This window comes from Cyprinodon tularosa, unplaced genomic scaffold (assembly GCF_016077235.1).
Source record: "Cyprinodon tularosa strain WSP-4 unplaced genomic scaffold, ASM1607723v1 ctg19, whole genome shotgun sequence".
Classification (NCBI taxonomy): Eukaryota; Metazoa; Chordata; class Actinopteri; order Cyprinodontiformes; family Cyprinodontidae; genus Cyprinodon; species Cyprinodon tularosa.
The window spans coordinates 60591-86547 of record NW_024038678.1 but is presented as its reverse complement, the minus strand read 5'-3'; the positions used below and the strand labels follow the sequence as shown (position 1 = coordinate 86547).

The following is a 25957-nucleotide window of genomic DNA, read 5'->3' as shown; positions in this document are numbered from 1 at the left end:
CGCCAGTCCATCGCAGGGCAACACAGAGACACACAGGACAAACAACCATTCACACCTAAGGACAATTTAGAGAAGCCAATTAACCTAACAGTCATGTTTTTGGACTGTGGGAGGAAGCCGGAGTACCCGGAGAGAACCCACGTATGCTCAGGGAGAACATGCAAACTCCATTCAGAAAGATCCTAGGCCGGGAATCGAACCCAGAACCTTCATGCTGCACTCAAGCACAACATCCATATTTTCTAAATAAAGACAAACCATACTTTCCTACAGCCTTTGCTAACAAATAGAGGATTATACTTAAACATCTGTGTGGCCACCCCTACCATTTTTTCCCTCTAATATAGATGGTGGCAGCAGTAATACTCCCAAGTGGAATATTCAAAACCTTTTAATTTTTTGTAGTTAATTATACACATCAATATACTAACATCAACAATGATAAGCACAGAATTCATTCTCTTTTCAGAACATTTTGTGTTTTATGGGGTAAAGAGAAAATTATGTGTCTCTAAAAGTTATGTAGGATTCTTCAGTGAATTCATAGATAATTAACCATTTTTATAAAAACTTGTAAAATAATCAGTTTATGTAGATATTAGTGCATATAAATATAAATTTTATGCAGAATGCTTATTGATACAAGTAGCTAAGTAATGACAATGGAAAATATATGAAAATATATGTATGCGTCTATTTGTTAGCAAAGGCTGTAGGAAATTATAGTTAGTCTTTATTTAGAAAATATGGATGTTTTGCTCATTCATTTTCCTGTTGGAACAGTGTAGATTGAGCCTGAGGTTCTGGTGCCTGTCTGCTTTCGGCCACCTGTCAGTGTACATTTATTACCTGGCCACCCTTATAAAAATTTTCTGGCTATGGCTCTGAGGGTAGGGATGGTCACAGGGGTGGCCAATGCTTGGCTAAGTTGGCCATGGCCACCCCTAGCCCCCCATCTAGCACCGCTCCTGTGTATAACATATATATATATATATATATATATATATATATATATATATATATATATATATATATATATATATATATATATATATATATATATATATATATATATATATATATATATATATATATATATGTTATACACAATAATATATATATATATATATATATATATATATATATATATATATATATATATATATATATATATATATATATATATATATATATATATATATATATATATATATATATATATATATATATATATATATATATATATATATATATATTATTGTTCATGGGAACAGCCTGCAGCACTGGCAACAACAGTCAGTGTGCCACGGCTCGTGGCTGCCCCACAGATGCGCAGCAGTATAGTGGTCTGACGCAGAGGGGCGCAATCTTCCCTCCAGGTGCGTCCGCCTCCCCATCCCCGCACCTTCCTCAGCCCAATCCCTGCTGCTGGTCGTGGCCGCTACCAGCCCACCCCTCCTCCTCCTCCTTCTCCTCTTCTTCGCAGCGGAGCGCCGACTTGATGCGCATAATAAATCATCTTTGCAAGATCCCTCTGTGAGCCCAGCTCCAGAAAGACGCGCGTTGGATTTCGGAGCGTAAACAGAGAGGCGAGGGTCTAACCTCGTATAGAAGACACGGAGATATGCTTTAAACGCGATTCAGTGCTGCAAAACAACGTGGGTGTAAGGGGTGTGTGAGTGCCTGTGCATTTTTCTTATTTTTTTATTTATTTTTGGTTAGGGAGTGGAGGAGAGGAGGCAGAGCAGCGATATGAGACGCATGTGTTTCAGCCTCTTTGCCACCGGCCAGCACAGACTCACTTGTACCTGTATGAACGACCTTGCGTTTGTGACCGAAATTTTTCTCACCAAATTATCCCCGTGGAAGATCAATTTTTCTCTGAGGGCTGAATTCAACTCCCGCTGGGCTCAAGACACTTCTGGGCAGGAGGTAAGACAAACAAGCTTCTTAGAGCGCGTGTGCGTGCGCGCAAATTTGGCAAGAAATCATCATGGAAGCGTTGGTTATTTGAACATTTTTAATTTCTGCTGAAACTGATGAATTTGATCAGATTTATGTGTGTTCAGACTGGAGCAGCGTAATCTTCCCTCTTCACCGCAGCCCTTTCCTCCACAGCAGCCTGATCTTTGGATGAGAAGCTTTCAAGAAAAACAATTAAAAAATATACATTTATGTGTTAGTAATACATCCTATGTGACTCAAGCATGCTTTTCTTTGTCAGAGTGATGAGCGGATGCAAGGATTTCAGCCTCATACTGTTCCTGGTGTGATGCCACACTGCAGCCAGGCTCCACATCAAGTCTGAAACACATGAACCCACAGGACATTTCCAATTGATTGGTTTGTAATAAAAGGGAGCTGAGCCTCCGGTAGAAATGAAACACATGATGTCTGTGTGTACTGAGTGGGAGAAATCAATCATGTTTTGTCAATGATGCTCTTTCATATGTGTATTGAAGCATAACACTTTCAGGGAGCCTTGCAAAGTATGTCTTACTCAACTAAAAATGAAGTGCTGGCGTACACATATGCAGGCAGCACTTTTACCTTGCAACATTCTCAAGTTAATTACATACTTGTTTGCCACAATGTCAGCTCGGATATATCTCTGATGAATACAGTCCAGGCCTTCAAACTAAATTGGACACCCACTCTTCCTGCTGGGGTGTTTTTTTTAAGCAAGGATGCAGGGCAGAGCAGGTGGAGTTAGTGGCTGATTTGGTGCTTTTGCACTAATGTTTGTGGCAGGTCAACCTGGTGTTGGTTCCCCTTCTTTGATTGAGGGATAGAGGGATTCACCCCTTGGGGCTTCTGCTACCATTAACATTTTCCAGGAGTGCAAGCTCAAAGTAAGCATGTATGTGTGTAGATGTGAGCGGGGGTGCACCTGTGAGCTCGTTTCTAAATGTGTTAAGAGCTTTTTACCCGTGTGTGTGATAAACATTATCGGTCTGTAAATATGGGCATAGGCTGGCATGAGATTCTAGTTGTATTGTAAGGGATCTTGAGTTTAAAAGTGACTGTTTCAATATTTGAAATGGAGATGTTTTATGTGACGTCATGTACATCAAAAACGTTTTCTCACTGATTCAGTCTGTCTTTTTTGTTGCCCTAACAAGAGATACTACAATGTACCTTTAAATTCTTTAAAATCAAGCCTGAAACAGGTTGAATATTTCATTATCTTCTTCCACTGAAGAAAATCGGCCCTAAATACAATAATACAACCAGACCCAGCATATTTTTTCCTAATCTGTCACAACAGGTTGTATAAAGAAAAACAACTTTATAGCCACCTTGACATTTCCTTACTTCATTTTTAAAGCAGCATTATCGTAATAAGAGTGATACGAGAAGCTCCTGGAGTCAGTACTAAACATGCATCAACGCAGCTATGGAGATGAGCCACTTCAACTTTGTAGATAAGCATGTTTAGTGATCATTTCTATATTATTGTTAAGCAGATGGTGTGTGTGTGTGTGTGTGTGTGTGTGTGAGGGGGGGCATTGCTCATGAAATTGTCCAAAAGTCCTTTGTGATTGTACTGCATACTGTATGTCTTCAAAAACTGGCTTTTTCTTCTTCTCGCCTGATTAGCTAATTTCTTTGACTGCTGACCGTTTGCTGCTATATTCTGATGGAGAGTATTAATGTCAATGCACTGAGCCAGTGTGATCAAAAATATCTGGGCCATATGCAAACATCAGCAGAAACCGCTCTTAGATCCTAGAGGACAAGAGCAGAGGATGACATTAACCACAAACAGGGTTAACTTCTTAGATGTCAATAGAAATACTTACAGAATAAAAAAGAAAAGTATTTTTCCTGTCTAAGGAAAATATAGCCAGCTCAACAGCAGTGCTCAGCAACAGGTGAGAGAAGAGGATGCTGCTTTATTTTTTGTTCCACTTCAATTACTGTATCCCCCTTTTCTTGCATCCCATGCTTGAAACTTAAGTTAAGCAACAATACAACCAAAAAATGTATTGGCTCTCTAGTTATAAGTTTTTAAAGCCTTCATATATAGTGGCTCAATGGGTTATATTGTTGTCTTTCAATCAGAAATTTGAGATTTTGATTGCAACCCTGTCTTATCTCATGTCGATGTGACTCTAGGGTCAGTACTTAATCTCAAGTTGCCTGTCAATCTTCGTATCAGCGTATAGATGTTTGTGCATTTGGAAAAATGTGGCTGTAGTGTAAAGTGCTTTGAGCAGTCACTATGACAAAAAAAGCCCTGTATAAATGAAGTCATTTTACCTCAGCTGCAACAAGTGGTAGGGTGTGAGTGCCTGTCATTTTTCAAAGTTTTTTATTTATTTTGGTTTAGAATAGAGTAGGAGCAAGTATGGATTGAGACAATGTGTTTCAGCTCTTTGTCACCGCACCATAGACTCACTTGTACCTGATGAACGACTTGGTATTGTTGACCGACAATTTCTGCAGAAATATACCCCATGGAAATCAATTTTCTCTAGAGGGCAGATATTTCAACTCCGCTGGTCAAGACACTTCTGGCAGGATTTAAGACAACAAGCTTTAGCGCGTGTCGTGCGCGCAAACTTGCAAGCAACATCATGAACGTGGTTATGAACATTTTAATTTCTGCTGAAACTTGAGAATTTGATAATTTATTGTGTCAACTGAGCAGTAATCATTCCCTCTTCACCGCATCCACTTTCTCACAGCAGCTGACTTGGATGAAACTTCAAGAAAAACATTAAAAATACATGTTTATGTGTTGAGTAATAACATCTATGTGACTCAACATGCCTTTTCTATTGTCAAGTGAAGCGGATGCAAGGATTCAGCCTCATACTTTCCTGTGTAGTACACGCAGCAGTCCACATCAAGTCTGAAACACATGACCTCATGACATTTCAATGATGGTTTGAATAAAAGGTAGCTGAGCCTCCGTAAAATGAAATCAATGATGTCTGTGGTATCTAGTTGGAGAATCAATATTTTGTCAATGATCTCTTTTCATATTGTATATGAAGCATAACACTTTCAGAGCCTATGCAAATAATATCTTATATCATACTATAAAATGAATGCTGGCTAAATATGAGGTCACACTTTTACCTTCAACATTTGCAAGTAATTTGCATCACTGCTTTGCTCACAATGTCAGCTCGATATATCTCTGATCAATCAGTCCAGGCTTCAACTAAACTTGGTACACCCCTTTCCAGCTGGAAGTTATTCTTTGAGAAGGTGTCAGCAGAGCTTGGAGTCATGGTGATTTGGTGCATTTTTGCACTAATTTTATGCAGGTCAACTGTGTTTGTTCGCACTCTTGATTGAGAGATAGAGGATTCCCTGGCTCTCGTACTCATTAACATTTCAGGGTGCAAGCCAAGAAGCATGTTTATCGGTTGTAGATGTGACAGGTGCACCTGTGAGGTCATCTAATGTAAAGTTATTACACCGTGTGATAACATACTCTGTAAATAGCACAGCTGCATTAGATCCTATTGCTATTGTAAGGATCTTGAGTTGAAAGTACAGTTACATATTGGAAGATGGAATGTGTCTTATGGACTCCATGTACATCAAAACGTTTGTCGAGCATGATTGTCAATGTCTTTTTGTTGCCTAACAAGAGATATACAAGTACCTTATTCTTTAAAATCAACTGGAAAACAGTGAATTTCATTACTTCTTCCTCTGAAGAAAATCGCCCTAAACTACATAATCAACCAACCCACATAACTTTACTTGGCCATAATCTAGTCACAACGTTGTCTAAAGGCAAAACAACTCATAAGCCAGACCCGTTGACATTTCCTACTTCATTTTAAAGCAGCATGATCGTATAAGAGTGAACGCGTCAACTGCTCTAGAGCAGTCGGTACTTTAAACAGCATCAACGCTTGCATGATTGGAGATGAGGCTTACTTCAACTTTGTAGATAACGCATTTAGTGATCATTCTATTTATGATGTTACAGCAGATGGTTTGTGGGTGTGTAGTGTTGATTGAGAAAGTGGCGATTGCTTCATGAATATGGTCAAGAAGTCCTTGATTGTCACGCTCAGTACTGTATTACTGTGGCAAAAACTGCTTTTCTGATTCTTCGTCGCCTGATAAACTAATTTCTATATGACTGCTGACCGTTGATGTGACATATTCTATGGAGCGAGTATTAATGTCATGCACTGAGCCATGTGTTGCACAAATATCGGGCCAATCACATCACAGAAACCGCTCTTAGATCCTAGAGACCAGCAGAGATGACATACCACAAACAGTTTAACTTCTTAGATGTCAAAAAATACTCTTACAGAATAAAAAGCAAAAGTATTTTACCTGTCTAGGAAAGTGATGTGAACACCTGCTATGAACCCAGCTAAATCTTTTGGTAATACTCAACTTAATGTATATAACATTCATCCAACCATGTAAGAATTATTCTGAAAATCCGATTGAATCCTATCTGCCTGAATTTAGGATTCAATCTGATTTTATCAGAATACTTTCTTAACATGTGTAAATGGTATTTAACATACGTTGATGATTCAACCAAAAAAATACTTTAAGCTAGGTTTTCCAAGCAGTCATTATATGCCACTCAACAGATGCTCACAACAGGTAGAGATATGGATGCTGCTTATTTTGTCCACTATCAAACGTATCCCCCTTTTCTTCATCCATGCTGAAAACTTAAGTTAAGCAAAAATACAACCAAAAATGTATTGCTCCTAGTTAATGTTTTAAAGCCTTCATATATATGGCTCATGGATATATTGGTTGTCTTCAATCAGAAATTTAGATTTGATTGCACCCTGTCTTAATTACAGTCGATGTTGACTTAGGTCAAGCTACTTAATCTAAGTCCTAACTCTATCACATAAACTTTAGTGCATTGGTGCAATGCATTGAGAGTCACTATACATAAAAGCCTGTATAAATGAAGTCCAATTTTCATCAACTGCTATACAATGTAGCTGTCCTGTCATTTGCACTAGATGAAGGTTTATCTTTTGTACTTAAATAATTGATCAATATTTTTTATGGATAAAATTGTATTATGATTTTTATCAGTCACCATAAGAGACACAATATGTGGTATTGATTTGACACCAACTGCAGGATCACTCCACCCAACGATCCCAAGATGCCGAAAGATTCTTCAACTCAGATGTTTTTCGTATTTCGTTCTACAGTGTACAGCACATACTGGCTTTATGAGAGTTTGCTGGTGCGGCAAACTTCAGCAAAGATAACAGAATTTTTTCTGCATTGAGACAGTTAAGTTATATTTTCAAAGCAAATCCATTTTAAAACCATAACTTTTCAATGAAAGGATGAATAATTAGACACAAAGTCATGTTGGCTGTGAGTAAAGAAGTTGTGACTAATGCCTTTTATAAAAGCAGGTAAGTGTATAGTACATTAATGATGACCTTATGACTTTTTGACCTTGTCAGCACATAGACTTGGAAATAAATGTGTTACACCCTCTAAATAGTTCAGATTAAGCTTGTCAATGTTTCTCATTGACCATATTTAGCATTTTATTATATATATATATATATATATATATATATATATATATATATATATATATATATATATATATATATATATATATATATATATATATATATATATATATATATATATATATATATATATTTATTATTTATTAGGCCTGTATACAGAATTCTATTAATGCTCCTGCAGGGAACAAATCACTTTGGAACAAATCGTAAATGCTGACTGCTCAGTTGTAGGTGAGACTCCTGGATGGATTTATACAGGGTGATTTCACGACAACTTAACAGATCACTTCCTTTTTGGCTACAAATCCCTCATTGAATGAGAGTTAGAGTCTAATAAGAACAAGAAATGGCCCTTACTGTGGAAAGACTAACCTATTCTAAAACCGTTGCTCTCTTAGAACAGTTTGTTAATAGTTTTGCACAAAACCAATAAATAATTAAATAAATAATGGGATTATCGGCCACCCTTATCACACATATTAATTCATCCTTAATTTTTTACATCATCATTAAGGTTTCCACTGTAAGTTAATACAAAGCATATATTTAAAAGTGCTTTCTTACTTTATTTTGTGATATCTGATCAAGAGTTGCTTATATTTATTACAAGCTAAAAATGAATTACATCATACTTTGCAGATTACATATGGTTTGAGCAGTTTGTGGGTTTTAGGGCTTTCTTGCCAGTAAGTCTACCTCAGATGGCAGAATTTCGAAGCTACAAAAAGCTTGAAACTGATTGTTTTATACTGAACATGCAAGAAAAAGAGAACATATAGCTGCATAAATCAGTAACGGTTAAGGTTGTTAATTCATGATATGTGATTGTGTTAAATATTTGATTTAAAGTAGCGCTGAACAACAGTTGTTCTGGTTCCTTAAAAGCAGAAAAATCCTCTTTTGCTTAAGTTTCAAGGTTTGGATTATTCACTTATTGACTTCTACTGCTAATGTTTTAGCAAACCTCAGTGAATTTTCCCATTAACCATCCTTTGTAATTTGGGGGTTAGGGGAATTCTTCTCAGTTTTGTTTCATTTTTAAGCATCACTGCTTCAGAATAAATTATCCATGGCTGATGACTGTTAATCTGTCCTATCCTGACAGTTGCAAAAGTAAAAATTTCACCTTCACTTCCTAATCGTTGTAATCCTGTACCTGAAACATTTGCACCTTGCTGAAAATGACCTGTAAGGAAAGAACATAAGGGATTTCTGGATATTGATGAAGGTAAAAACTAACCTTCTGGTTTACTCTAGTAGATTTCCTTACTAATTAATCTGCATTGTATTATTTTTAATTGGTGTTTTCAAAACTACAATTTTCAGTAAATCTTTAAAATCTGTGTTATGTAAAAAAACAAAAAACAAAAAAAAAACGTTGTGGATGTATTTTTTTTTTTTCTGCGGTCATGATCTGATTCACAGTGTTACCAATATGTATTTGGCCTTGCCCTTTGAAAGGGGCTATTATTTTATCAGCCGACTTGCACAGTCAGCACAGTCATAAAAATCCTGACTGCAGGAGAACATCTGTGGAGAGTCCAGGTAGATAGTTGGTACAGATGATGAAAGTGATGTCACGCAGGGTTTATGATGTTGCAGACAGTAGAGAGTTCTTGAAGACGTGATTCAGGAGCACTGGGTTTGTGTTATATCTTCAGGTGTTCAGCAGAACCACTATTAAAGCTGGTGCTTTCTAATTTCATCCTACTGATACACTAATCATTGCAGCTCTTTCACTGGTCAGACGTTCTTAAGAATCATCTGTTTGAACCATTCCTACTGAAAACATCTTTTTATAAATCTGAAGCATAACATGCAAGGTTGACAGCAGAGTGAGAGCAACTGCATTCTTACTTCTCCCTAACACCATTCCTCTGCACTGGAGGTGCCAGCAGTTTGCACACTATGCAGGGGACTATCACTGAGGTAAGGCATCCAGGACTCTTCTGGAGAGGAAGCATATCAATCCAATTTTGCAAGCTTTGGGGGAAGAAAAAAGGCTGAGCAAACATGAAAGGTAGAGAAGAAAATCCTGGCTGAGACCCCACACGTCTGGTTTGACATCCGGGCAGCTGACAAACAATTAGGCCTTCTATAAGTAGTACTCTGAACCAGACTTGCCTCAGGATTAAACCCCAAATGAGCTTCACATCATGGCTTATGTCTTCTAAATGGAAACTGAGAGTATGTGTGTGTGTGATGGTGTGTGGAGGCAAGCTTTCATACTGTATGTGATGCACATGGTTAGGGAGCAAGTTTAGTGTGTAGGTGTGTGTGGGCTGTGTGACATTCAGCAGATGGATGTTATTATCTGTCCCTGGCCTATCTTGGAACACCTCTCTAGGAGACTCTGTGTGTATGTGTGTGCACAGAAGAGCTTTATGCATGCACATAGCTTCATGCAGGTGTAGACTAATGTACTCAAATCTCCATATACTCCGCACATGCTGCACCGCTCACTTAACTGCTGCGTTATTGCCTGTTCTCCATTGTGTGTACGTTTGACATTTCATAATTGCATCATTACTTGCTCAGTGCATTGCAATTTGCAACACACGCTTCAAGCAGACAGACTCTTGCCCTTGATTATGGACCTGAGTGGAATGGGGTTCCTCATCAGGCTGTCTTGATTCGCCCCAGCATGTGGGGAGACACATGCTGCTGTGGGTGAATCTAATTGATTGGATGACACCCAATTCCCAGGTCCAAGTCTCCTCAGGCAGCCATCGTTGGATCCGTCCAAGTGAAGGATGAGCTGATGCGTCAGTTTCCCTGCTAATAGATTGGCATGTTCTTCCTCCCATATGCCTCAGATGTCTCGGAGGGCAGTATGATCACAATGCAGGGCACAAAGTGGCATTGTCACTGATTAGAAAAGTGTGAATGCAGTGATATTTGGAACATCTGATACCAAACTTCACGTCCAATTTAGCCCTGGTATGTGGGCACAGCGAGAAAACCCCCAAAAAACAAGAATATATTTAAGGTTGGATTTGCATGTGGACCACGCTTCAGGATCACAATGGATTTGAGTTGCTAATGGCACTGTCAAACCTTGACGATTTAACCAGCGTATGCTGACATACAAGAAATTTGGCAAAAACGCTGGCGTAAGTTGGATAATTTACTGGTATGTTTTGTATAAGTTATGAGTACGCTGAAGCACGCTGGCACACATCGACATACGATAAGTATGCCAGCGTATGCTCATATGTGGGGCATAAGTTACAGGTAGGTTATCTGATCGTTGACGCATGTTAATTGGAAGTTACTCATAAGTCTGGGTGTCTAGCTTATCCAACCTGTATCATCCCCATCATTCGGTCAGTGTGAAAGTTAGTGCAATGGATCCTCCCTGCGTTCACGGCCACAATAAACAAACTTCCTAGCAGACATGATACTGAATCTGCTGTTACTGCAAACCTCCTTTCTTTTAAATTTTTTTTTGGCAGGAGGTAAACAGCAGCTAGGTTAAAACTGTGACTGCAAAGTTTATAGGAATCTTCTCGTGCTTTTTATGCAGGCCTCAGGACACTAGCATGTGACATTTCATGGGCATTATGCAGCTGTGCGTTATGCATAATTTAGGCTGTTGCTGGACATAAGTTCTGGACTTGTTATGAATACTCTATGTATATGCACAAAATTGAAAAAATACATGGAAAGTTCAGTGTATGCCAGCGTTTTAGAAGATTCTGGGACGTCAGGCATACACTGGCTAAATTGTCAAGGTGTGACAGCGACATTAAGGGGAATGCAATCAAAAAATATCCACACTAACCTTATAAAAAAGCAGACAAAGCACACACTGTTAAAGAAAGATTGAGGACAGTCAAAAACTGGCAATAAATTCCTTACCTGGATCAAACGTGTTGAGTTTACTAAAATCAGCAGAAGACTACTTTTGCAGGGATACTTGTCAGGCGGAAGCTGAGATTCCACTTAAAGTTCGGGTTGAAGGCTTTTCTCCAGAAATGTTTTTCATGTAATGTGACTTTTTAAATATTCAGCACCGGATCTCTGTTTTGTCAGCCATCACTGTTCAGGTGAGCCACTGGAGGACCAAGCATCTGCTCCCGCATTGCAAAATGATGTTCCACCTGAGGAACACAAATATGGCTCACTTTGTATTGATTTTGATGAAAAGACTATCTAAACATTTTTCTGTTAATATTTTCTAAATATATTTATTAAAATTTTCCTCTCCTTTGGAAACCAGATAATCTATTTTAAGGTCCACAAAATGCATTGAATTTCAGCTTTAGGAACTGAATTTATGGTTTCCAGTTTTAGTCATCACCCTGTCTTTTATATGATCCATTCAATTACACAGCACTCCCTTTTACATTTGTTCATAATAATAAGGATTTACATGTTGTTATATCTTATTTGGAAAAAAAAATATTGAACTAATTATTAACGTTAATAAATCTGCTCAATTTAAATTAGTACAAACATTTATATATATTCAGTCAGGCAAGCAGACTGGACACTAAGAACCTGGCAATATTGTAAAGCCCTGTTCCAGCTGCATAAGTAAGAGTATGCTGTGACTAAATCTGTGATCCTATGAGGCCATTTATAATGTAAGCTGCAAAGGTATGGCCCCGTAGATCACAGCTGACATTCACTGTGTCTGTTTGTATGCTTTGCTTCAACTTGTTTGATCTTTTCCCAAACATGTTTAAAAAAGAATTATAGAAAACAGTTGGCATTTAGGGAGGGGTTAACTCGGAAATGCTTGTTTCAACAGGTCACGCTCTTTTCCCTCTGAGAACGCAAGTGCCATTTTAAAGCTTATTGGATGAAAGTCTCATTTACCCCTGGCTGCCAAAGATGACGCTGCCATGGAAACTGCTTATATTGCTATCAATCATCTACAGTCTGACAGGTAAAGCACCTTTTCATATGAATGATGATTTTTTTTTTTTTCTGTCCTTTGGACATTCACAGTTGTGGTATAGTGGGTGAAGAGATGTCAGAGATGATAGGAGGCTCTGGTTTAAAGGAGTACTCATCAGTATTGACTTCCATTCACACCACAGACACAATACTCTCAATCTTCTTCCTCGCTCCACTGAGATTATAACCCGATGGGGAGATATGATGCTTTTATTCTATAATCTTTTCCTGGGCAAAACATTGAGTGAAAGCTTTCCACTTCTACCAGTGAAATACATTGGTAATAAAAGTCAGAATGATTCTTTTCTCTAAGAACAAACAAAAGAAATTACTCCTTAGTCCTTCTTTGATATATTTTGCAGCATTGTTCTCTGTTTAGATGTAATTTTTTTTCTCTTTTATGTAAATTTATAGTTTTATTTTGTTTATTCACGTCTGAAGAGTGTATATTTACAATTGAAGCAACAAAAAAAGACATGCTGATTTAATAATGCACCCAGATCTGGAATATATGGAACTTTTGGATATCACTTCTAATGTTTCCTAATTTTTAAACTCCAATTTATGTGTTTTTCAATGTTGTCCATAAAAACAAGCATAAATGAGCAATGAAATTGCCATATAGTGTAATCTTCTTTGTACTCAGCCTGTTTCTGTTTTTCTGAAAGACTGTCTGGACAGTGCATCATACCATGGTCCACGGTGGAGGATGGAGCCTGCGGACCTGTTTATCCCTGTAGACTCCATAGAGGAAGAAGCCACCCTTACATGTGATGCTAAGGGAACACCTCCTCCTCAGTACAGGTAAAAGCAAATTTACCTGATAATAAAAATAAATAAATGTAATACAAACGTTGCCAGCGCTTTAGTGATGTAATTATTACAAGTCCTTATGAAAACAAGAGAATAATGGTTTGTAATCAGTATCCTTTTGATTAACAGTAATGTTCCCCCAATCAGATACAGTCCATCTTTTTCTTTCATTTTCCCCATTTGTTTTATCACTTTTGTTTGAAGACTGGTTTGTTGTTGTGAATAAAATCATACTTTTTTGGATCTGCACTTTAAAATGGCATTAAAAAAAAAGGTTAATGAAATGGCAATATTACTAAAAGCAGGTATGGAGGCATGCTGGCATTTTTTTTTTTATTAAGGTCTGTTTTTTGTGTGTTTTTTGATGTATTATTGTACAATAAAACATATTTTATAAGATACAAAAATAACACTGATTATCATGCTAATAGGCATAAATTCAGAAGTATATTGTAAAACATATCTTTGAATAGAAATACAGTTTTAATTTATTTAAAAAATGATGTTAACATAATCTAATTTACTTTTAAAACAGAAAAACAATATTTCAATATCTGCTATAAGATAACAACATATTGCTTAACAGAAAGATTTACCCCATTTTACATGTTTTTAAAGATCATAGTCACTTAAGATTAGATCTGTGCAATTACTGAGTCCCAGACTCAGCTTGCCGAATGCAAACCCACAGCAAATACATATTGTATTTGCTTTGCAATTACAAAATTACTGCAAACACAAAAAGGAGAAAAGGGTTAAGGACTACAAAAGAGAAATGCTGCAATCATAGAAAATAGACAGATGCAAAGTAGCTGCAAATATATAAAGGGGTTACAACCATAAAATGCACTGCAAGCATAAATAATGGTAACACAAAATACATGCAAAGAAAAGAAATTTTGCAAGTAGCACAAATAACTGCATTAACAAAAGCTGCAAACTTGGGAGAGAAGATCATCAACTTTTATGGGACCAGGCCCTTAGTAAAGACATAAAGCTTATTAACATTGTTTTAAAAAAAAAAGACTATAAAGAACTTGTACCTTTTTTTCTTTCTTTTTTGCCTTTCGTCTTTTTTCCAGTGAGTGTTTATTAAAAATGTACTATTCATGTGATCAGTGGATTATTTTCGGTTACCAACATATGTGGTTGAAGAATCTGAAATGTTAGCTTCTAAACTAAAGCCCATGTGTGAAATGTGGGCTTCTAAAAATGCCTTAAAATTAAAGGTCAGAGTTTTCTTATATCTTGGGCCAATCAAAATCCCCATGAAATTCCCTGTTTACTCATCTTATGAAAGAAATATCCTCAAATGAAAAAATCTCTTTTGCTGTTTGGAATTACTAACTCTGAGTGGGCTGCAGCAGTTTACTTGGTAAAAAAGAGAAAAGCAAAAAAAAAAAAGACTGTTAATTGTTGGACTCTGCTTTTTTGCATTGACGATATGGGCTTCTTTTTAAATTATTTTCTCATAATTAGATTGAAAGGCATATAGGCACTCCGAGCAGCGGTGTCATTATGGCTTTACTAACTCATATTGACTTACACACGACCGATCTGCCTCTTTTCTTGCCAACAGAGTATCTAGGAGACACGTGCAGCATCCAAATGATCGGCCCCTTTATTAAAACACCACGAGAGCTATGCAGGTTGCTAGACACCAGTTGGCGCTAAGAGACATTGATTATGATTGTCTTCTGCGTTTACCGTTGCATTTACTGCAGTGTGAGCTGGCCACCTGAGCTGCATTGGTAGCATTGTGCAGCGTGCATTCTCATTATTTCAGGCTTTTCACATTCCCGCTGCCTAAGACCAGGTATTTCCATGTACTGATTAAAGGTGAGATGTTTAATGTGCTGTCTCGTCAGACTGCCTGTGCAAGGCTCTGCGTGCCCCTATAACCTTTTTGGCTCAGCTCTTGAAGTGTAAATGGGCTCACGTTGCTCTACCATCCCCTCTTTTCTTCTTTACCTTCCTTTTCTTCCTTCTCTGTCACTCCTGTAAGACTCTTATTCTATGCACTCACAGGCAGCATAATAACTAAATGGAGAAAACCAGCTCTCCTATTTAAAAAAGCACAAAACCCCACAAACAACTTCTTTTTAACAGTATTTTGTAAATGTGAGCCTCTTCAAATCTTTACTGTAATATTCACTTGACCTGAGTTTTATGCCCTGTGGCTCGCACCGCAGGATTATACAGACCTTCTGTATCTGGAAGGTCAGTCTGTATTCTAAAAAGCATTTTTGAAGCAGTTGTTTGGTTTTCCCTTGTTGCCAGTCAATCCTGGCAGCACAGATTGTCAGAGGCTCTTCAAAGCGGGTCGAAAAGAGGTGAAAATCATAGCTGAGGGTCAAAAAGAAGGTGGAACATTGATATTGGCAGTATAGCTAGTGCAAGCAATCATTTAGGTAGATATTATGCTCCCTTAAAAAGAAGAAGGCTTAGGAAGAGTTTATTCAGCATTATAATATTTTTGGAAAGTGGCAAGATGTGTTAAATCCTTTAAAAATAATGTTAAAAGTTGGAATATATTGGGGAAAAAACTGTGGTTTTCACCTTAATTTATTCTATCCCCACATATATAAAAAGCAGTATATATCAATATAGCTGATGGTGCGAAATAGGTATTTTATAGGAGGGAAAAGTAACTGAAATAACGTTAATAGTTCTCCATATCATTTTCTAACCACATTCAAAAGAAGATACATAATGGCATTGTGGCAGAGAAAGAAACAGAGGAATTTCTCTCTTAAAAGATGAATGATTTAACCTGGTGCTTGGGTTCTTTCATGTGTCTCATTTATTTTTTTCAGTAGCTCAAACCTGCTGTGCAAATATTTTTGTCTCATACTCCCATGCCGACATGTCGCGAGAAATAGGAGCTTAAAAGGCGTTTTTAGTTGCATCAGCTCACTGTTACCTCTTGCCGATTGCTATGTTGGAAAGTCAAAGGTAGGATAGTGTCACATTATGTTAATATAATGTGACAAAAAGGAGGTGATTACAGTTAAACTGATGATAGCCTCCAAAACTGTGATCTTTGACTACCCTTTAATAGCAGAGAATAGCTCTGTGTGTGAGAGATACTAGAAGATTAAAACAGAACGATCCCTTTGGGGAGAATAAGATTGATAGTTCAGCGAGTGTTGCCATAGCTAAATAAAGGGAATGAAGTACAGAAAGGAAACAGAAGGTGAATTTAAAGAGATTTTTAGTTGTTTTTTTTTAAAGCAAACCTGTATCTATAATTAATGCATATTCTATTTAATGTTTCCTGTTTACATAATACCAATTTACAATGCATCAATATGCTTTAAAAAATCCAAACATATAGATGAATCAATTCTAAACATCAGAACTCAAATACGTTTGCTGTACACAGATGGATTCATTACATTTATTTTCCTTTCATTTGAGTTATGATGAAATAAAAAAAATAATAAACCCCTTTTTTAACACAGAGAATTACACCTGCAGAAAATAATGTCAATATCCTAGCCATTAAATGCTAACACAGAGGTAATCTTTGGCTCTGCTGTGGTGTTAGTAAAGACTAGGGTTATTTGATAATCATCTCTACATTTTTGGATATTGTGGCTCTAATTGTCTTGACAATAACTAATAGATTATCTGTTGGATTTAGGTCCAATCAGTTTGCAATCTTTTTTTCTCCTTAGACCAGGTAAGATTTGACCTTAACCATGGTTCAGAAGTGACTTAACACTAGGGATCTAACATTCGTAGCTCATATCCTATACATAGATTATCACTGTTCCATGATCTGCAAGTGCTCATTAAGCTTCATGTTCAACTGAAAGGGTCCCCGATGGAATGGGTGGGTTGAGATAATCAAGATTTATCATTAACTGTTTACTGAACTAAATTATCCCAGCTTTATTATTAGCTTATAGCAATCTGGAAAAACAACAAGGGAGTGTTACATTTTAGGCAATGGGTTAAGCTTGAAACCAGCCTATTTTTTCCACATTAAATGATTTTCCTCTCTAATGTATTTATATAAAATGACCTTTGACTTATTAAAAGGGCAGAATTTAGTTTTTATTCTTATTGTGCTTCCGGACTGGACATGTAATTGGCAAACAGAGCAGCTCCCCAATGGAAAAAGTGCTTTCAGGCTGATATAATGAGTTTGCAAACACTGGCTGCCCATCAAACAGAAATCATGGCCAGCTGCTTTATATCATTTACAGTACTGTGTTAAATCCCTGTCGCAGGGTGAGCAAGCAGATCTCAGGAGGCTAAAGCTGGACTAAGATGAAGTACAGCAGAAAATGTAGCAGATATTCTGCCACTTCTAATTTATTTTCTGATTAGTCACTTAAGGTTTCATTATAGACAAAGTTTGCTTATTGCTTTCAACTTAAACAAATGACTGCATATAATTAAAGTGTTTTCAGTCAAACTTACCAAACTGATGATATTTAAATTACATGAGAATCATGAGCAGAAAAACAGCTAGGTTTGAAATTAGTCTGAATCGAAAACCTGTATATGTTAAGTCAACAAATATCAGAGAAGCACGTGGAGCTAGGGGATTATATTTGCCTTGATATAGAAAACTAATATAACATGATGATGCTATGAGGTGATTCAACTTATAGTGGGATATTATGTGACTTTTTAGCTGCATTCTTTTGGCAATGCTAAGTGTGAATATCTATTTTTAAAAAAAGGTGTGATGGAAGAAGCATCTTTATTAAAGGTCTAAAGGTTAAAACCCAAGAAATAATTAATGGCAGACATGGTACCGGAAAAATAACTTGTTTAGTTTAAGATGCAGCTATGTACTTGAATATAAAATATTTTGTAAAGGTCATTTTTTATCTCCTAACTTTTTTAAATAGAACAACCACAACTTTAAATGTATCCTGGGTTTATAAACAAAGGACCAGGCATGTCCAAAGTCGGTATTTGAGGGTCGCCCTCCTGCGGCTTTTAGAGGTTTCTCTGCTTAAACACAGCTGATTCTGATTATTGCAGTTTAGCAAAAGCCTCTTAATCAGCTATCAATGTGCTTAAGTAGGAGAAGCCCAATGAATAATATAACCATACAATGCTCACCCTTAGTTTAACTTTGCCCCATCCTGCAACTCAGTTTTACTACACTGAAGACATAGAGCAATTACATGTAAATGAGCAATCATGGTATACATGTAACTCATGATATGCTACTGTTATTACTTAAAAAAGACATTCTAGGCAATAATGTTAAAATTGCAATACGTTTGGCTGAAGTTTGTGATTTTAACAAAAAAATGTTTTGGAAAGGAATGTAAAATGCCGGGCTGTACAGTGGTGCAATGCATAGCACTGTTGCCTTGCAGCAAGAAGGTTGTGGGTTTGATTCCTATATCGGGTTCTTTCTGCATGGAAGTTGCATTTTCTCCCTGTGCATGCATGAGTTGTCTCCGGGTACTCTGGCTTCCTCACCCAGTCCAAAAACATGACTGTTAGTTTAATTGGCTTCTCTAAACTGTCCTTAGGTGTGATTTTGTGTGTGCATGGTTGTGTGTCTTTGTGTGTCTCTGTGTTGCCCTGCGACAGATCGGTGACCCTCTCGCCCATAGACTGCCAGAGATAGGAAGACCCTGACAGGACTAAGCTGGAGAAAATGGATGGATGGATGTAAACTGCCATATAGTGAATGTGTTATTCCAAGTTGTGCTTTCCATTCACGCCTTGTAACACCTCCTTGGTTGCTAGAAAGCGATGCACCACATATTTGCCGCCAACTGATGATGTCTTTGCCCTCACAGATGGTCACTAAATGGGACTCTCATAAATCTGGGACTGGATCGTCGGCGTCGTCTGTCTGGGGGCAACCTCATTATAGGCAATCTGAACCGCTACCAGGATGTAGGGATGTATCAGTGTATGGCCTACAACACTGTAGGAGCTATACTCAGCAGGAGAGCGAGTCTACAGTTTGCCTGTAAGTTAATTAATTAGAATGTTTGGTATTTTTACTCCAAACTGCATCAAAGCTTTGCTGTATAAAGAAAAAGAAATGTGATTTGAATAAAGCAAAGATACAGTTGCCATGTTTCAATGTGTATTCCGGTGCAGTCTCTGCCACTGTGATTTCACTCTTTCCATAAACCTGTCAATGCCTTTTCTCAGTTTTCATGTCATGCATTAGATATCTATTCATTAGCAAAGTGAGCACTCTGACTTAATCATGTTTCCCGTGCACATTTTTCATGACAAGGTGCAAATTAACTGAAAATGTCATTAGAAGAAACAAACACACAGTCAGCCATAACACTCTAATGCTGTTGGATACGGTTTTCACAGGGCCAAATGTGAGGTGCTAAAAGATGTGGCAAAGAAAAAAAAAAATAGCCTGAAAGAGATTCAGAGGTTACATCATGCTTTTTGAGAAATAAATACCCTTTTTTTATGTTATGCAAAATAGTTTTTCTAAGGCTGAGATTATAATAGTGGGTCACTAATAGGTAGCAGTAGGGTGTAGAGGGGTTGTTGGTGTGAACTCAAATTGTTAACAATGAGCTTTTCAGTTTAACTATTCACTAAAATTAATCTGATCTAAGGACCATTTTATAAATCAGCAAAATAGATTTTAGCAAGGCCGTATTCATTAGCATGCATGAGTTCACATGATCCACTACAAAAAGTGGCCAAGGATAACCTTATGCTTCCTTATTTAATTGTTTCTGCAGCATTCTAATTGCCACTGAAAGGTTTAGAGGTCAATCCTACGTCTTTTTAATGTAATTCACCATTTATAAAGCTTAGTCTTTAAAGGGCATACATCAACATTTTCTAATCTTTTACATTTCATTTGTTCTTGGGGTTGTAGCTCATTTAAAATCTTTATATGTCTAAATCTGGGGGTGAAACTTTTAAAATAAGTAAACGGAGGACATGGCGGTTGGGGACATTCTTCAAAGTTGTAGATGGGGATAATGTTACATACAGAACATCAATTCTTTCATTGGCACCCGAGATAAAAAAAAAAAATGTTTTTTTAGAGCTTTATCTCCGATGTTAGTTTATAAGGATTTAAAAGTGAATGTGAATAAACTTGGTTGTTTAAACCATAACTACTAGGTGGGGACTCATCTGAAAATCTCACTTTCTTACATCTAATTGATCTGTGTATAATTTACTGGGTACTAAGTCTACTGAAATAAACTAGCTGTCAAAAAATGAGTGTGCAACCACTTAACCACTTATACTTTTTTCTTTCAACTACGCATTGTACTACTATGTCACCCAAACATGTAAAATTGGATGTTTGGAAGCAAAGTCGAATTACTAGTCATTCATTGGCTCAGACACGGAACAAAGAACTCCCAGCTGCACTTTATTTTGATTGATAAGCATGAAAAGATTTAAAACTGAGACCTCTGGAGATCAGAGGTTATAATGATAGTAGAAACACGAATATGGTAAAAAAAAAAAAGTCTCCACTCTTTCATATGCCACATGTTCATTCATATACATTTGTAATTTAATCTAGGTCGTAGAAATGCGTGACTTCAAAGCTCCTTTTTGTTTGTTTTTGAAACTGGGAGTAATATAACAGCCATTATGGTTTATTTGTGTTAAATTTATGGGTTTCCCAGCTTTGCAAGATGATATTTGCTCAAAGAATTGAAAAACCAACTAAAACTGAGGCTATATAAGGAACTTCTCCAAAGTCTTCTCGATTAATTCAGCTGCCTATTGTGTTTACTCAATTATTCCCCTGAGAAAGGCAAAACTTACTTTCCTATTGTTAAACATTGAGTTTTTGGTCTTAATAATGTAGCAGATTGCCTGAGAGCACTGTATTTGTTCAAAAATAATTGAATCCAGGTGAATACACTACCTGGTAATCTCACAGTAGCGTTTGGATTCAGCAGCTTTCTTTTTCTCTGGGAGAGCAGTTCTCATAGTTGGGTCATAGGACTGCAACAGTATTGTTTTTTTTTTGGCTTTCTTAATAAGTAAGATCACTAGCTTCTGTTTTTTGTTTCTTTTTCTCAGATTTAGACCATTTCAAGGTTCACACCAGAAGCGCTGTGTCAGTTCGAGAGGGACAAGGAGTGGTGTTATTATGTGGGACACCAACTTCATCTGGAGGTATAGTCTCATAGGGGAATTTAAAAAGCTATTTTGCAGGTGTGAAAATGTTTGCACGCTTGAGGCTTTGTGTGGATCAAATTCTGACACTGGACACAAAAGTAGTCCTGCTAAATTAACTTTCAAGCAAACCGTCTCTCTATGTTATTGTAGTTAGCATCTAATTTAGATAGGCCATTTTGAATGGATTTATGTCAAAGTCTTTTTATACTCACTGATTTTAATAGAAATTAAAGGCAGACAAAAAACATTGTTACAGTCTTATAGAAAAAAATACAATGCACTGAGACCAAGTGTAGATTTAGTTGCTGGAGAAGAAATAGGGGATGTAAAGCAACCTACAAAAAATGTTTAATATTGTCTCATGAAGAATCTATCGCCTCTTCCTATAACATATTTTAATCAGTTTCTGACCATCATAAAATCATGCAAATTATCTAAATCAACACATATAATTTAATAGAATAATTTTATGAATATTAAATTATTTTGGTTAATGAAGACCATTTACATTTACCCAAATAAATCAGTTAAGGTAATATAATAACATAAGGCAGTAAAGAGTGTATTTGCATAAAGATTGATAAGACCATTATCAAATTCAATCAAGACACAGAAACTGTTTTTTTTTTCTTTTTTTTTTTAGGCACATTCTTTTTTTTATGTGTTTTTATGGGGCAATATTATCAAAATCTTTCCTGTTCAATTTATACTGCTTGCAGCCCTGCTTTGAACTTCGAATTTTTGTTTCTAATTTGCACTTCATGTACTATTCACTGAAAAGCCCAGAGGTGATTATAGAAGCATGCACAGAAAACAAGTGATAAATGCAAACATGAGACTGAAACATTGGAAGGGACAGAAACAACAGTAAGCTGATTATTTCTTTGTTTATTTATGTTTTTTGGCACTGAGATGTATAATTTTTTTTTTTATGGGAGAGTATACTCAGTAACCTTTTCTTTATTTGTGCTAATTTAGTGTGCTGTTAATGTCTATATTATTTATTGCCATTAATTATAAATTTAGACAACATATTTATAGAGCTGAAAAAAATGACATTAACCAAGATTAATTCTATATTGAAATAATCATCAACTAATTTATTGATCTCATAATTGTTAATAATATAACAAATCTAAAATATGCAGTTTGCTGCAAGAACAATTCTATCAGCAATAATTAAGCCAACATTGGACAATAAATATACACATTTCCATTTAAAATGAAAACCCCTATTTCATATGATAATATGCTATCCGTTTCCTTTTCTGGTTGTTGAATATATATTTTTGCATTTTAGCCATTTATGACCAAGGTAAATCAGTAGATAATTGCTGAAGTAGTTAAATAAAAAGGACGGAATTGTCACAGGATCTGGAATAGTTTAATGAAATATTCTTAAGTTTTGCGTTTAAAAAATGTTTTCGTTTTTTTTTGTCAATTGAACTATTGTTGTTTGAAATAGCTTTAATTTGTTCAGCTTTCTCTTTCTGTATGCATTTAGTGCAGTCTGCCTTGTTAATTAATTAAAAATAATAATAAGCACATGCTGAACAGCTCCCAATACGTAGGAATTGTACTCCTTTGTTAATTACTCTGCTTTTTTCTAAATTACAGTTTTTCATATAAAGGCAATTAAATCCACTTAATGGTCAATCGAAATTTGAAATCATATAAAATTGCTGAAAGGCTCCATCACTAGCTCAAATGCATCCTTGTTTATCTTTTAGATCTTACTTATGCCTGGGTCTTCAATGAGTATCCATACTTTGTTCAGCAAGACAATCGGCGATTTGTCTCCCAGCAGACAGGAAACCTTTATATAGCTAAGGTGGAGCCCTCTGATGTGGGGAACTACACTTGTGTGGTGACGAACAGCATCACAAAAGGCAAGGTCCAGAGCTCACCGACATCTCTCATCCTCAGGACAGATGGTAAGATTCAGCATATGGTCCTGACGTTGCAACTTTTTCCTCTTAATGACCTTTTTATCACCAGATTAGCATACAACTATTTGGCATGTTGTCCATCAGTGCATTTGAGTCCCTGATTGCCAATAGCTCTTTGTAAATAGTTGCTGCTCAACAAAAAGGGTCCCTAAATATCCCCTATGCTGACTTAGCATTCTTATGATTTCCATTCCAATTTGCCTTCCTTCTGCTTTCACTTGAATTCTCACCACTGTTCTTGGTGCATCGTTGTTCTGTTCCCTGTTATGGTTTCATAGAAAGAGTGAATAAAGATTGCCTCAAATGAATTAAACATGAGTCATACGTCACTGGACCATTACATTGAGTGTTCTGGTGGCTCGACTAGTTAGTTTCCACTCAGTGTACTGTACATGTAGCGGCATAAATTTAAATCCCATTGCATCACTGTCTGATCTCCATCTTCTATGCCTTTCTTGAATACTGATATAGACAATAAAACTGCCCACTCAAGCTTTGAAGTAATAGATAAGAAGCCTGTGACCAAAAAAAAAAAAAAACAAGACAGTAATTCCCCCCCTCCCCTGTGGAGCTTGAAATTATTGTTTGCTGGCTTTGCACAACATCCCATGACTGTATATTTAAGTGATGCACTGCTAAGAGTTTACCCATGAGAGAATGTTTGTTCATGTGCCTTTTATTTGTCCTCAGCACCATAGCTTGAATCGCTGAGCCATTAGTATTGTTGGTAAGTCATAAATAATAGAAGACTGAGCCGGTTCTTGTGCTTGCTCCTCACAGGAGTGATGGGTGAATACGAGCCAAAAATAGAAGTTCATTTTCCAGACAATGTACCTTCTTCTAAAGGATCAACAGTTACTCTAGAGTGCTTCGCCCTTGGAAAGTAAGTCAAATTCCTTGTAGACTGTTTTCAATTTTCCTTAGCCTATCTTTCCAGACGAGAAACCTCCAGATTAAAAAAAATGTAAAAAGAAATTCCTCTGGCAATTATTTTCTGACTGTGTGGAGAAAAAAAATGATGGTCGGTATTAAAAGTGCTGAAAAGCTTTCATTTTTTATGGTTGGATTGGGCTTAATCTGAGCCATTCATCCACAAAATATACACAGAGGAAGCTTTTATAGTCAGTCAAATGCTTCATTAATGCTGGATTTTTACGGGAACCTGCAACCCAAGCTACTTTTTTGTTGCAGTCCTGTCCCAGAAATCACCTGGAGGAGGGCTAACGGAGTGCCTTTTCCCAGCAAAGTCAAAATGAAATACTCAAATGCAGTACTGGAGATTCCCAGCTTCCAAATGGATGATACAGGAGGGTACGAGTGTGTGGCCGAGAACAAGATGGGAAGGAACACGGCTGCCGGTCGACTGGCTTTTTACGGTAACACTACTTTGAGTTGTCTTACTGTAAAGTGTATCATCTATGGCAGGGGTCTTCAATGTTTTCAGTCTGAAACCCCGAAATTGATGGTCAATTTAGGGGTTCTTCGCAATGTCTGCCCTCTGTGGCATTTAGTGTTGAAGTTTTAGACAGCAGAAAAGGAGAAGCTGAAAAAGGTTAACATCAGACAGGGATCTAGGGTGCTGACATTAAAGATTTAATCTGTAAAACCTGTAAAATCTGCGTGTTTTTTTCAATCTAATTGCTGCTTGAAAACATGTAGCAAAAAACATTCATGGACTACTCAACAGCTTTCAAGTTTTAATGCAAACTCGTGGCCCCTCTGTATAAATAACATGTAAAAGTCAGCTTTTTTTCTTGTTTAAACAGATTTTACTACTATTGAAGATTTTAGTATTCTGGAGACAATTGTGGAATATTGCCATTTCCCCCCTACTGTTTCTCCATAACCAATTAGGGGACATCCTAATTGAGTATAGCAACTTTATGACACAATACCTAAACAAAAATCCAAGCATACTGTAAATTTTATAAGATTGGTAGAAACTCTGAAAAGTTCTTGAAAACTACAAAAATGTCTTACTTATTAGAAGCATAGTATTAAAAAAATGGTACCCGATTCAAGACTTTAGCAAAAGACTGGAATTTGCTTCAATTGCTGAAACAATTAGCAATCAGAGATGAAATAAACAACTTGCATATTTCTGTGTTTGATTTTTGCACTCTCATGTGCACCTATAACAGAATTTATTTTCACATTTAAATAAAGAAATTCAGTAAAAAAATGTATCTTGCTTTGAGCAATTCTAAGGAGAGTGTTTGTGGTGATAAATGTGGTTTAAATTATTAACCTGTACATGCAGAAGTTTTTTTCCTACATTTTTGAAAAGCTCTTTTATAATTTTAGCAGCTAGCTATGTTGCCTCACAGCGAGCTGTGTCTTTTCAGTTCTAATCTTGGTTTTGTGGCTTTTCTATTTAAGTTTGCATATTTTTCGCCTCGTGCTTGCTCCCAGCTTTTCTCCAGAGTCCGAAAAAACACTTGAAAGGGTTCTAAAAATGTTAACCCTTTCACATGTCAATTTGCTCACCTTATGTAACATTGTGAGAAAGATAGTTTAGTGATTTCATCGGTGTAGGAGCTTAAAAAACTGGAAAAAGAGATTAAAAAAATGTCTTGTTTTTGTATTTAGTATTAGTTTTATCTTACTAACTGTGTTGAGGTGTTTGATGAAATTTGGCCCCTTAGCTTTCCCCTGATGCTGTTT

The 25957-nt window shown here is 36.6% G+C and overlaps 1 protein-coding gene across 2 annotated transcripts in view; it reads left to right on the top strand.

Moving 5' to 3' along the window:
• The first annotated feature begins 1422 nt into the window (after positions 1-1422).
• cntn3a.2 (contactin 3a, tandem duplicate 2) overlaps positions 1423-25957 on the top strand; it is a 75555-nt gene continuing 51020 nt past the window's right edge. For both annotated transcript variants that reach the window (XM_038283143.1, XM_038283142.1), the window contains exons 1-8: positions 1423-1932; positions 12268-12405; positions 13085-13220; positions 19010-19185; positions 21246-21341; positions 23075-23278; positions 24074-24176; positions 24485-24669. In XM_038283143.1, the coding sequence (XP_038139071.1) occupies positions 12351-12405; positions 13085-13220; positions 19010-19185; positions 21246-21341; positions 23075-23278; positions 24074-24176; positions 24485-24669 (955 nt within the window). In that variant the 5' untranslated portion in view covers positions 1423-1932; positions 12268-12350. The remainder of the gene's footprint in view (positions 1933-12267; positions 12406-13084; positions 13221-19009; positions 19186-21245; positions 21342-23074; positions 23279-24073; positions 24177-24484; positions 24670-25957) is intronic.